This window comes from Macaca nemestrina, chromosome 15 (assembly GCF_043159975.1).
Source record: "Macaca nemestrina isolate mMacNem1 chromosome 15, mMacNem.hap1, whole genome shotgun sequence".
Taxonomy (NCBI): domain Eukaryota; kingdom Metazoa; phylum Chordata; class Mammalia; order Primates; family Cercopithecidae; genus Macaca; species Macaca nemestrina.
In genome coordinates this window covers 36,194,842-36,208,520 of record NC_092139.1, presented here as the reverse complement: position 1 = coordinate 36,208,520, position 13,679 = coordinate 36,194,842, and the positions used below count along the sequence as shown (strand labels likewise).

Below are 13,679 nucleotides of genomic sequence, written 5' to 3'. Positions count from 1 at the left end.
CCACATCCATAATATTTTGTGATATGAAGATGCCCAGCCTGTGAGTGTGGCTTCTGCCCCTCTCCTCTGAACCCTCAGTCTCAACCAAGGGTTTTCTCTCCACCTGTGGCTTCCTTGGGCTCTCCCGCTTCTCTTGGAGCAAGTTGGCTCCCTCGCCAGCTCACAGGAGAGCTGTGGTCACATTCCCAACGGGAAGGTGATGGAGCACCCATTATGGCAGCTACTTGTTGGAGGTTAAGAGTGTTCGCCCTGGAGTCCGGCAGCCTGGATGTGGGTCTGGCCACACCACCCACCAGAAGCCTGCACGGAGCTTCCTGCCCTCTGTCTGGTGAAGGTTCACTGCTTCCCAAGGCTCAGCTCAGAGTGTCACTAACCCTGGGAGTCTCCCCTGACACCGAGTGCTAAGTAGCACCTTCTCTGAGTGGTACTCTGCCCTCTCCCATGTTAAACAGCTTGCCTCCCAGGAAGGCTCCGTGCAGGGTGTTGAATGAGAGGGAAGGAGATGAAGGAGAATGTCAGATGGGTAGCTGGACTGTTGGGCTGGGCAGAGGGCACCCAGGCACAGCAGGCTCCCCAGAGACCCACCACCCCATCTCACCTGTGGGTGGAGAGCCGCTCCTCGCCCGCCCTTTCATTCCAGCTTGTGCTGTAAGAGACAGGATTGCTGACAAATGGCTGACCTCCGGTGAGTCCCCCTCCCTGCAGCCCCCCGGTCACGGTGGGACCCCTCAGCTGGTTTGTGGCTGCCTCAAACTGGGACCCAGCTCCAGTGGTTTTGCTCAGCAAATTATAGAGTCCCCTGCCTGTGACATTTCTCTGATACTGTCAGTCATGAGGTCAGAACATCCCCCACCCCCTGCCCTGGACAGAGACAGAGACAGATAGAAATCTGCTGAGGGGCTGGCTCGGAACAGGCAACCCTAACTGAGACAACAGAAGGCTGAGAGGCCCCAGCAGGCTCTGAGGAACACGCCGCGGCCGGGACAGTCTCCAGTGCTGGCCTGAACACAGGCGCGGTGCACAGGTTGTCGTGAATTCTTCCAGTAGCCCTGCAAGGAGGTCATGACTATCCCCATCTCATGCACAAGGACCAGAGAGGTTGAATAACCAGCCGAGGTCTCTCAGCACGCAGGGGGCAGGCCCTGGAGTCAAACCCAGCTCCTCCCTATGCCTCTTAAAGACCACGTGTGCCTCCCCCATCCCCTGCTGCTGCCCAGGAACCCTGTGGGCCGGACACGCAGGATCAAGGCGTGGACTCACCTTCCTCTTTCAGGCCCTTTACCTGGTGGCTCATGGTGAGCAGGGCTGCCGGGGTCCCGCATAGGCTCACGCAGCGTGCTTACGCATGCACGCCTTCAGCCTGGGCCACTTTCCTCCCTCATGGTGGCTGGCCTCCCCTCCTAGACCTGACAGCAGCCAGGGCTTCTTGGTTTGAGATTGAATGTAGAGGTGGATGAAGTTTGCAGGAGAGAGACGGGTAAAGGAAGGCGGTGAGTTCCCGGCCCGTCAATCCGGCCACACACTCCTCTTCTCAGGTTTCCCGGCAAAGCAGCAGCGTAGCCTCACATTTCAGGCATCACTTATACATGAGGGGCCCTGGAGGGGCTAGGAGCTGCAGGCTCATCTCCCGGCAATGATGCCACTGGCACTCTAGCCAGAGGAGGTGTGAGGAGCATCCCAGGCCCTCTCCCATTATCTTGAGTCCCTAACTGGGACAAAGCACCAGGGAAATTCTGGATGTTTGTTTAAGTTATTACTTGGGCTTCTGTTTAAAGTACAGATTCTGGCATGTGGTCATTCACACCTGACATCTCAGCACTTAGGGAGGCAGAGGCAGGAGGATTGCTTGAGCCCAGGAGCTCAAGACCAGCCTGAGCAACATAGCGAGACCCCATCTCCACAAAAAGAAAAACAATAATAATAAATTTTAAAAAATAAAATGCATATTCCCAGCAGTGGCACTGGGTGTTGGAATCAGTCAGTCTGTGCCAGGCCCCAGGAGCCTGCACTGTGAATCCTGCTGCAGGAGTCCCGAGACCACACAGATGAATGTTCCGCCCCACTTAAAGCTTTTAAGCTTTTCTCTTTGTCCCTCACCTTGGTCTCTGACCCAACTGGTTCCTGCAGCCCCCACCCCCTCCCTCAGCAGCTTTTCCTTCCCTGGCTTCAGGGAGGCACAGATTTGGCTGCTTTGAAAACCATCACCAAAGCGTCAGAGGGACCCTCTGGAAGACATTCACAAGGCCTCAGAGTGTGGAGTTCTTAACCTGGAGTCCCTGGAACCCCCAGAGCTGTGGATGGAATTCCGTGAGTTTGTGAATAGTGATGGAGAAAATATTACACCTTCACTTTTCCTAGTCTCAACTGAGATTTAGCATTTCCCTCAATCACGAATGTAAGCAAAGACATGTGATTTTTGTGCCAGCGAGTCACAGATATTTTATTCCCCCATTAAACCAATGAGGTTGCCTCAAAATATCTTACACGTTATCACAACTTCAAAATTATAATAGAGACCTGCCATGAAATCTTGTTATTTAATTAGGAAGCATATATTGTCATTATATGAAAGATATTTAAAGTGATTTTGATGCCTATTTCAGAATCATTGGTCTCCTTTGTAATCCTAGTGTTCTATTTTATGGATTTAAAGTCTATGTTCTGAAAAGTGGTCTGTGGCTGGGCACGGTGGCTCACGCCTGTAATCCCGGAATTTTGGGAGGCCAAGGCAGGCGGATCACCTAGGGTTGGGAGTTCGAGACCAGTCTGGCCAACATGTTGAAACCCCATCTCTACTAAAAAAATGCAAAAATTAGCCGGGTGTGGTGGGATGTGTCTGTAGTCCCAGCTACTCAGGAGGCTGAGGCAGGAGAATTGCTTGACCCAGGAGGTGGAGGTTGCAGTGAGCTGAGATTGCACAACTATACTCCAGCCTGGGTGACAGAGTGAGACTCTGTCTCAAAAATACAAATAAATAAATAAATAAATAAATAAATAAATAAATAAATAAATAAATATGAAAAGGGGTCTACGGACCTTACCAGGATGCCAAAGGATTTTATGACACAACAGAATCAAGAGCCTGCCCCAGGGCAAGTCTCCTGTGGGTGTCAAGGACAGACCTGGCCTCTGATCATGCCCATGTACTTTCTCAGGGGTCAGGAATAGGAGTGCCTGTCCCCATGCAACCTTGGTGAGGGAAGGGGCAAAGGAACTACCTCTAAAATGCACATGCAACAGTTCATCTCAAGCTTTTAAGCTTTTCTCTTTGTCCCTCACCTTGGTCTCTGACCCAACTGGTTCCTGCAGGGCCTCCCCAGTTCCCAGGGCATGAGGCAGTGAGAGGATCTCAGTTGCATTCTCTGGCATCCACACTGCAGGACGGCAGCAGCGAATCCCTGTCCCCACCAGGGCCATCCCAGTGCAAGGCCTCCATTCATGTGAGAAGCAGCATGGGCAGCTGTGCAGCCACAGGACAGCCTGGCCCAGAGGACTGGTGAGCAAGGTTCCTGCTGGGGGTGCCCCAAGTCCTCTCCTCTGATGAGTGAGGACCCCCAGCAGCCCTTTGCCCTGCTCTTGTTCTCTGTTGCCAGAGGAGCAAGACTTTCTACAACACCTTCATCTCTGGAGAGACATTCCCTCCAGATAGGACTATCAGATTCCCTTGTACCTGACTGTCCACGCTGTCGATAACTCCACTTTTCTCCTTCTCACAGATAACAATGAGCACCCACTAGGGTCAGAGCCAGTTTTTGGTTCCGGGGATTCATCAGCAAACGAAACAGAGACCCCTGTCCTCAGGGGCTGATGTGTTTTTGCTGTCTGTTGGCTGGGTTTAGCCCTTAGTGTCTGAAGGAGTGATCTAGGAATTGGCAGATTTCTTCTCTCTCACAACAAACCCTGCTTTCCACAATTATTTCTATAGAATTCAGAAATTCAAGTTTGGAAGTCAGATGCTGAACACAGAGTATTTTGCTTTTTCCTTTACACGCCACTTAGATCAATTCCAATGCTTTCTGAGATAAATACATGTTCAGGCAAGAGGGAGCAGGTCTCGTATCGGAGAGCGTGAGAAAGAAAATGACAGTGATGTCTTAAAATTATTGTCCTTGTGGCATGTGTGTTACACACTGCTCTGTGCTAGGTCCTGCCCAGGGCACTCTTGCCCCAACCTCTCTATTCCTCACAACAGCCCAATGAGACAGTGTTGTCACCGCCATGTATCAGATGGAGCAAATGAAAAAATGCAGAGCCCTTGTGTCTCCTGGACAGGTCTGTGACAAGAGATCAATTGAGTCTGGGTCTGGAAGTTGAGATATGTGGCTTTGACTTGGGTTGACCATTCAATCCCCAAGTGCCTTCTTGTGAAGGTCACTTCTGGGCTGTGGTTTCCTTGTTCTGGGTTAGATTCTGTAGTGGATACTGCCGGTGATCTGCCCAGATTCCTCTCAGAGCAAGTGCACCCATCCCCCAGGGCTAAGGCACATAGTGGACCCCTTCTATGGAGGAGAATTGCCCTTGGCCGAGCAGGGGCTGCTGAACCCTGAGGTAACCCCGTCACCATCCCCGGGTTAGCCTACAGTCACGGATGGATGGACAAGGAGGTATGACAGCCCAGCCTTTGTCAAAAAGGGAACAATTTATTGATGTCATTTGCATCCCAGAGTTTCCTGTGAGATCAGCCAGAAGCTGGACTCCAGTGGGGTCTTTGCTCATCCCCTTCCCCTGCCCTGTCCTGCTTCTTGCCTCTTCTCCTGAGAGCACCCCCACCCCCTGCCTGCCCCATCTCAGGCTCTGCTGTTAGGGAACCAGGCCTAATGTTGGCTTTTCTAAAAAGGCAGCTGCTCATCCTCCCACATAGGCTGGGGCAGGAACTGAGGGAGCCAGGCTGGTGGGGATGAAGGGCAGGGGCGGGGGGCGGGCAGGGATGCTGATGCTCACTCAGACCAAAGGGGAGACAAGGTCCAAGAAGAGGGTGGGACAGGCCTGAGCACCACTAGGCTGGCCCATCTACTTGGACATAGAACCCAAGGTGTATCTCTGAAACAAATGCAAGGATTCTATAACATGTCTGTCCTTCTAGCCTCCAATGACTATTAGGATTCTACTGCTTTTTCCCCAGTCCTCACTCACCCACCCCCAGGGGTTAGTAATACAAGCAGCAGAGAGGCCTAAATAATTTGCAGGGCCCAGTGGAAAATGAAAATGTGGGGTCCCTTGTCCAAAAAGCAAGAAAAACAAACAGTTAAAGGTACTAAAATATAAAGCCTTTCTCTTTCTGCTATTTAATGTCATTTTGAGAAAACTCAAAATTTTAAATTATTTGCAAGCATCCCATTGTTCATCTGTACATTGAGCAATAACCAGGTTTCAGTGCAAGTATAAGAGTACTTGACTCCTATGTGGAGTCACTGAAATGACGCAATTTGTATTTTGTAGCTTGTACATGTGCAGGATTTCAGGCTTATCAGGACTGTAGAAATGCTGCACAAAGCTAACTCAATGGTTTTACTTCACATCTTGACACGTGCATATTCTACCAATGTTCCCTGCCTTTGGCTTACTGATGAGTAAAAAAGAACTGAAAAAAACAGGAATTATGGGTTGCTCTATCTTTTCCTTTTCTTCCGGGTCATTATTGTCAGCCTATGTGGTTGGCTAATCCAGGGAAGTAACTTGAATGAAAAAGAATAGGGTAGGGTCCCTTAGTTGTCATGCTTCTTAGAACACCACTGCCTTCTTTTAGTATTTGAAGCAAGTTCTGGATTAAATGGGAAGTGTAGCCCCTCCGGGCTGGAAGCATTCCTACATCTTTAACCACAGATATTACACCACTGCCTTGTACTGGCTTTGAGTCTTGCTTTGAGCCCATGCATCATGGGCCCACTGGAATTATGTGCTCATGGGGCATCATATATGGGATATGCAAACAGGGCAGCATATGTTCATATCTCCACTGCTCATGTACACACCTCATTGTCCCATTGACTGCCCCTCCTCCTTCTCCCTCTCTCCTCCTCCTCCTCCTCCTTTTCCTCCTCCTCCTTCTTCTTCCTTCTTCCTTCTTCCTTCTTCTTTCTTCTTCTTCACAGGCTCAGGCTAGAATGAAATGGCATGAACATGGTTCACTGCAGCCTCAACATCCTGGACTCAAATGATCCTGCTGCTTCAGCCTCCCAAGTAGCTGGGACCACAAACAAGCACCACTAAGGCCAGCTAATTTTGTGAGTTTCACTCTGTTGCCCAGACTGGAGTGCAATGGCATGATCTTGGCTTACTGCAACCTCTGCCTCCCAGGTTCAAGCGATTCTCTTGACTCCCAAGTAGCTAGGATTATAGGCATATGCCACCCACACCTGGCTAATTTTGCATTTTTAGTAGAGATGGGGGAGATGGGGTTTCACCATGTTGGCCAGACTGGGCTTGAACTCCTGACCTCAAATGATCAGCCCACCTCGGCTTCCCAAAGTGATGAGATTACAGGCAGGAGCCACCACACCTCGCCCAATTAAAAACTTTTTTTTTTAGAGATGGGTCTCACCGTGTTGCCCAGGCTGATTGTGAACTCTCTAGCTTATGCAGTCCTCCTGCCTCAGCCTCCCAAAGTGCTGGGATTACAGGCATGAACCACCGTGTCCAGCCCAAAAGATAAAAATTCTTAAGAATTTCACTATAGGCTGGGCACGGTGGCTCATGCCTGTAATCTCAGCAGTTTGGGAGGCCGAGGCGGGTGGATCACCAGAGGTCAAGAGTTCGAGACCAGCCTGGCCAAGATGGTAAAACCCCATCTCTACTGAAAATACAAAAATTAGCTGGGTAGATATGCCTGTAATCCTAGCTACTTGGGAGGCTGAGGCAGGAGAATCCCTTGAACCTGGGAGGTGGAGGTTGCAGTGAGCCAAGATCACGCCACTGCACTCCAGCCTGGGCGACACAGCTCCGTCTCAAAAAAAAAAAAAAAAAAAAAGAGTTTCACTATAGTGTCAGCACAGTATTAGACCAAGTACAGGGCGCTTCTGAGTGCGGAGCCATGAGCAGCCACGTGCAGGCTGCACACTCAGGAAGCCCACCCTTCAAGACAGCCACAGCTGAGAGTTACCTGTCACTGCCTTTCTGCCAGGCACTTGCCAACCCCTTCAAATGACTTATTGAATCATCACAACAACCATTTGAGGCAGATTGTCTTATTATCTTTCTTTACAGATGAAAAAATGGAGGCTGAGATGTGATGTGGCCCAGCAGTCCCTGGAGACAGGATTCAGCCCTGTTGACTGTTCTTACTCCCAAGCCCAGGCTTTTATGCCCTACACTTTTCTGACCTCTTGGGAAAAACCTGGACCACACCATATCCTCCTTTCCAAAGGTCCCCGTGTTTTCCTCCCACCTGGGCACTGGGCTGCTGCCCTTCAGTTTCTCTCTTGCATGGCAGCCAAGGCAGCCCCCAGAGCAGAGGTCTGACTTCATCTGCCCTCTACTTAAAACCCTTCACTGGGACTCCATGGCCTAGGGGTAAAACCCAGACTCTCTAATGTGCCATCTAAGGCCTTGGAGAGCTCCAGCGCCCTCCAGGCCCCTCTGCCTCTTTCTTTCAGTGCAGCCATTCCTACCCGCTAATGTGACTTGCTCTCACTCTCACTGGAGGTACTAGAACTTCTCTTTGTCTTTGCTCCCACTATCCCCTCTGCCTGGGGCACAACTATGAAGACTGCTGACCTCAGGACATGTGGCAGAGCCCTGGGCACACTGCCCACCCAGCATTTTACAATATGACTTGTAATGATGTTTCCAAGCAGAGCTATAACCCTAACAAACTGCCAGGTGGGGTCTGGTGTCTGAGCAGAGCATTCCGGCCTCTGGGAAGATTCCCTCTCTGCTCTGCCCTTGGGTTTTGCCTCATCAAGATTTGCCTTTTCTCCGTGGTGGTCTTGACATGTCTGTAACTGGAAACCTCTTGAGTTCACACATTTGCAACTTTTAAGGGAAAAGTGGCACAAAAATGTGTTTTTAACTTTTTGTGAAATATTCCTTTTCTTTTTCTTCATTCTTCTTAACACAATACGTTAGCTAATACTATTTGAATAACACTTATTGGACATTCAACTCAAACATTATTCTGAAGAGTAATAATAACAGAGTGTTGTGCCCTAATGTTATCAGGATAGTGAACGTCCCTATTGCTAGAGCTGAGGAGGGTGAGCTCTGTACTAATTATCTTTCATGGTTATGGCTTGCTCAGAGAAAATAAAAGCCCAGGACCCAATACAACAACAACAAAAATAACATGTGCAATCTCCATCAAAAGTCACAGGGCATTCAAATCCAGGGGTGCTTTTGTCCCCAAAGCTTTTATTTGGGGAAGCTTCTTGGGCCATCTTGTTAATTTATCTCTCCAATTAGAAGTATATACATATATATATATAATTAGCTGTGGGTATCTGCTTACAAAACATCCAGTGTTGCTCACAGAACGTTGTAAACCTGCACAATGGAGAGGATCCAGTTACGCCAGCTAACACCCTAGCTGGATAACGTGAGCTGGCGCTATCTCAAGGATGCTGCCCTCCACTTATGAACCCACACCAATGAGCTTGGTGCTGGGGTAGTTTGTGGCACAGGGTGGGAGAGAGGCCATAGGGATCTGGATGGTAGCAGCGTGTCCCTGAAAGCTTTGGGTGGTGTAATATGAACAGTGCTCCTAAGTTTGTTTGGTCAGAGTCTTGGTTCCTTGACCTTTCTCGATCAGCACTGATGTTGGGACAGAAAGGTCCTATTTTCGAGAAACTGCTGAGGTTGTCTCTGCCATCTCAGACTCTTAGGCAGGAAGTTGGACCCACATCCAGGTATCTGGGACCTGAGGGTGCCCCGCCCATTACTCCAAGGGCAGGGGAGAATTACTGCCAGATATAAGCCAGACAGACTGAGAGGCACAGTCTACACAGCCCACAAGGAAAACTGCAGCCAGCTGGTGACTATGGGTCATAGTTTTTTTATTCTTCTGCTTCTCCCCCACCACCCCAGGAGGCAGACTCAGGGAAAGAAAGTAGGGAGCCTAGATTCAGGGGCTCTGTTACTTCTGCCCATGCGGGATAAGGACAACTCGAACGCTCCTCAAAGCAAAAGTGTTAAATCAAGTCAACCCCCATTTTTAGGTGTCAGCTGAAATCAGAAGTGTTAAACAAATCAAGTCAACCCCCATTTTTAGGTGTCAGCTGAAATCATGGGGTTTCACCATGTTGGCCAGGCTGGGCTTGAACTCCTGGCCTCAAATGATCTGCCCACTTTGGCTTCCCAAAGTGATGAGATTACAGGCATGAGCCACCACACCTGGCCCAATTAAAAACTTAATTGAAAAGGGTGACAAGCCCCTCTTCACTCCACACTACCATAAGCAAGTTATTGAAGCTTTCTCTGCCTCCGTTTTTTCATCTGCTGGGTGGAGGTAATTCTGTTGCAAGAGCCCTTTGGGGACTGAGTGAGATATTATGGTCATAACCAGAACACCCCAAAGCCCTGAAGAGTTAGGAGAGAGCTCTGTGGGATTCCTGCTCACCGTCACTTTGCTCCCAGCCTCACTGCCTAGGCCTGCAGTGCATCTGGGCCCCACTTTTGCCAGGGCACGAATGAGCCTGCCCTTTTCTTCTGCTCCACGATGCACCTGCTGCAAAGTTCCTTACTTCACTGCCTCACGAAGATATGGCCACATGGTGGTAGAGGTGTGGCCCTCGCCTTGTCAGCTGCTCCACCTCCAGCCTCTTCTGTGTTCTGTCTACCCTAGAGGGCTCTAGGCTTTCTCTCTATTCCACAGAGCAGCACTAAGCCAGGCTATGATGTGCAATCGCTCATCACCAACCCTTTGGAGATAACCTGGTGTCGTGGTAGCAGAGCCCAGGGCAGCAAAGTCCCCAGCAGAGACAACTTAATTGCTTTAAGTTTCTCAGCCACTTCTGCCATAGGAATTACCTCCCTAACACCTCTCCTTGGATGTTTTGAATTCTTCCTCCTACTTTGTTTCTAGAGCTCGCTCTCTCTAGCAAGACTCAGCTCATCTGAGATCCTAGAATGTCAGAATATTCATGCATACAGTTTGGAGTGGAGAAGACCTCTGCTGAGCCAGAGAGTCCCACTGTTTTAAGATTGCTTGGAAACTAGTAGTCCTGTGGTTGGACCACTGCTCAGTGAGCTTTGACCTTGGCAAAGGGAGTTGGAATGGATGCAGGGAGACTTCACCATTGAGATGCATTTGTCAGGGACAACATTGGTCTCCCTGTCACTTGGGCAAACTATTTTAAATCATCACTCTTCTTACCCTTGTTTTTTTGTTTGGGGGCACTTTGCTATCTGCTCATATTTCATTGTGAGGTGCTGAAAAGCTATGTGGAAGAATTCTGCATGTGGGCAGGCCTTGCTGATGGGTGGGCCTCAGTTTAGGACAGTGTTTCTCAATCTCAGCATTAGTGACATTTTGGACCAGATAATTCTTTGTTGTGTGAGAGCTGTCTTTTGAGTTGTAAGATGTTTAACAGCATCTTTGACCTCTATGTGATAGATACCTGTAACACCCACCTGCTACCAGGTGAGGCGACCCACAGCATCTCTAGGCACTGTTAAATGTACCAGGAGAAGGTGGGGCGAGGGTAGGGGGTGTCCCTCAAGTTTGAGACCCACTGCTGTAGGGTGATGAGGCAGGGATAAGAGACACCCACTCCCAGTGTTTATGGGCCATTTCTTCTGGGCAGGGCAGAATTCCCAGAGAAAAATCTTCCCATTTTCTCAGAGAACACACCTTGGCTGCCAGTGTCTGGGGAGCTGAGGAAGAGAAGGCAGCTCGGAGTCCTACTCTTCAGGAGGCAAAGTTTCACTCAGTTCTCTTGTTTTCATATGGTTTCTCATCTTGCCCTTGGCTCTGTCTACAAACCCTCAGCCCAGAGCTTTCCACCATGTCAGCCTCTTAGGGAGCCAACCTTGAATCTGCAGAAGTGGGAAAGAAGTGGGAAAACCTGGGGTCTAACTAGTCTTGTTTATGTGTTTGTTTTTAAGAACACCTTTATGGAGGTATAATGACCATACTACAAAATTTACCCTTTTAAAGTGAACAATTATGTGTTTTTTAGTATATTTGCACATCTGTCTCTGGTTTTCACAGGTGACTGTTTCATTAAGTTTTTCTAATTTGGTGCTGACTGTGATTATAGCTTACATTTTTCTTTTTGGTAATGTCAGAGGCATTTGAACCAGAACAACTGGTTGAATAGAGGCTGGGTAAAATAAGGCTGAAACCTACTGGGTTTTACTTCCAGGAGGTTAGGCATTCTAAGTCACAGGATGAGATAGGAGGTAGGCACAAGGTACTAGCCAAGAGTGGTGTCTCACACCCGTAATCCCAGCACTTTGGGAGGCCTAGGTGGGCGGATCACCTGAGGTTAGGAGTTTGAGACCAGCCTGGCCAACATGGTGAAACCCCGTCTCTACTAAAAATACAAAAATTAACGAGGTGTGGAGGTACACGCCTGTAGTCCCACCTACTCGGGAGGCTGAGGCATGAGAATCGCTTGAACCTGGGAGGCAGAGGTTGCAGTGAGCCAAGATCGTGCCACTATACTCCAGCCTGGGTGACAACTCCGGCTCAGAAAAAGAAAAAAAGAAAAGAACAAACAAACAAACAAAAAGCCAAACCCCTTGCTGATAAACAGCATGCCCAAGAATAAGATGCATGATAAGAAGCCTGCCCAAACCCACCAAAACCAAAAACCAGGAAAGTGACCTCTGGTCGTCCTCACTGCTCATTATGTGCTAATTATAATATTTTAGCATGATAAAAGTGTCTTCTTTTTTTTCACCATGACAGTTTACAAATGCCATGGTAATGTTCAGAAGTTACCCTATACGGTCTAAAAGGGGGGAAGAATCTTCAGTTCCGGGAACTGCCCACCCCTTTCCCGGAAAACTCCTGAATAATCCAGCCCTTGTTTGGCATATAGTCAGGAAGTAACTGTAATCAGTTGAGCAGCCCACGCTGCTGCTCTGCCTATGGAGTAGCCATTCTTTATTCCTTTGCCTTCTTAATAAACTTGTTTTCACTTTATGGAATCGCCTGGGATTTTTGCCCAAGGTCCAAGAACTCTCTCTTAGGGTCTGAATTGGGACCCCGTTCCGGTAACAGTAACACCTTTTTGGTGAATGTTCTCAGCCACGTGTGCGCAAGTCCCTCTAAAGCCAGAAGCAGGGCGAATGGCTCAGGGTTTGGGGCTTTATCGCCCCTGCTGTCCCCGAACCCTTTCCCCCATCCCCTGACCCTCCGGAGGCCTCGGGGCTGTGGCAGGGCCAGGGGCTCCAGATGCCAGATGCTCTCCGTCCTCACCTCCCTACGGAAGCTCGGAGAAGTCAGGTCTCTGAGGCTACTAAAGCTAAAAATGGGGACTTCGCTTTTGGGCGACAAGTGGGGACTCAGCCTCCGCAGGGTGGCGGGTGGGGAGGGAACGGGGACTCTGCGGCTGGCAGCCTGGGTCGGCACTACAGCGACAAATCGGGACTCGTTCCCCAGAGCGCGAAGTGGGGGCTTAGCCTCTGGTGGGGCTGGTGGGGATTCGGCCGCCGGCGGCGTAGACAGTCACTTAGTCTCGGAGCGGAAGGCCGGGTTAGACCTAGGATCAAAAATGCCGGATTCCTTTTCTGGGGTGAAAACTGCGGGATCCGCCTCTGGATCTGGCTGAGCCCCTCAGGGAGAGGCGGGGATTCCGTTCGACTCTGGAGAGGGCCACTCCGCTTTCGAATGAAAGGCCGGGACCTTGGCCTCTGGGCCCCGCGGAAGATCGGGAGCCAGCGGGCGCGGTGGCTCACGCCTGTGATCCCAGCCCTTTGGGAAGCCGAGGCGGGCGGATCAGTTGAGGTCAGGAGTTCGAGACCAGCCTAGGTGACAGAGCGAGAACCTCGCTCAAAATAAAAATAATAAGAGGGAAGGGCCAAGCAGGGAGGGCGGGCCTGCTGCAGCGCCGGGCCTGGGGTCTGGGCTTCGGGTCGTCACTGCACCTGGCTTCCTTCCTGAAAGGCCTCCAGACCCTCTGCGAAGACCCCTTGGGCTCCCCCGGCAGGGCCCGCAGCTCTCGCCCGCCTTGAACCTGAGGAATTGGGCCTGGAAGCTCGCCCATCTCGGTCCTAGCGGTTCGGCCGGGCGCCCCCTGTTGGCCAAGTTGGGGACTTGGCATTGCGGCAAAACTTGCGATTCGCCGCAGGGGCAGGCAGTGTGGGAACAGCCTGGAACCAGAACACGAAACCCAGCCTCACGGTGGGAAGTGGAGACGTAGTGGATACTAGCAGGTATATGTGAAAGCAACCTCAAAATCACGCGTTCTCTGCAAGGGTAAGCATTTGTTGTGAGTTAGAGCGACTTGAGATGAATTTCAGCAGTATAATTTATCTGTCTTTTTGAGACAGGGTCTCCCTTTGTCCCCCAGGCTGGAGTGCAGTGGTATGATCATGGCTCACTGCAGCCTCGACCTCCCCAGCTCAAGCAGATCCTAAGCCTCCCAAGTAGCTAGGAGCATAGGTGCATGCTCAGCTAATTTTATTTTGTAGAAAGACAGGGTCTTACTATGTTGCCCAGTCTGGTCTTGAACTCCTGAGCTCAAGGGATCCTCCTGCCTAGGCCTCCCAAAGTGCTGGGATTATGGGCATGGGCCACC

The 13,679-nt window shown here is 50.2% G+C and overlaps 1 protein-coding gene across 1 annotated transcript in view; it reads right to left on the bottom strand.

The window, feature by feature from the left end:
• The window catches only part of LOC105481620 (transmembrane channel like 2), a 106,424-nt gene extending 105,715 nt beyond the window's left edge, over positions 1-709 (bottom strand). The window contains exon 1 of the mRNA XM_011741348.2: positions 599-709. Coding sequence (XP_011739650.2) covers positions 599-635 — 37 coding nt within the window. The 5' untranslated portion in view covers positions 636-709. The remainder of the gene's footprint in view (positions 1-598) is intronic.
• Between the last annotated feature and the right edge of the window lie 12,970 nt (positions 710-13,679).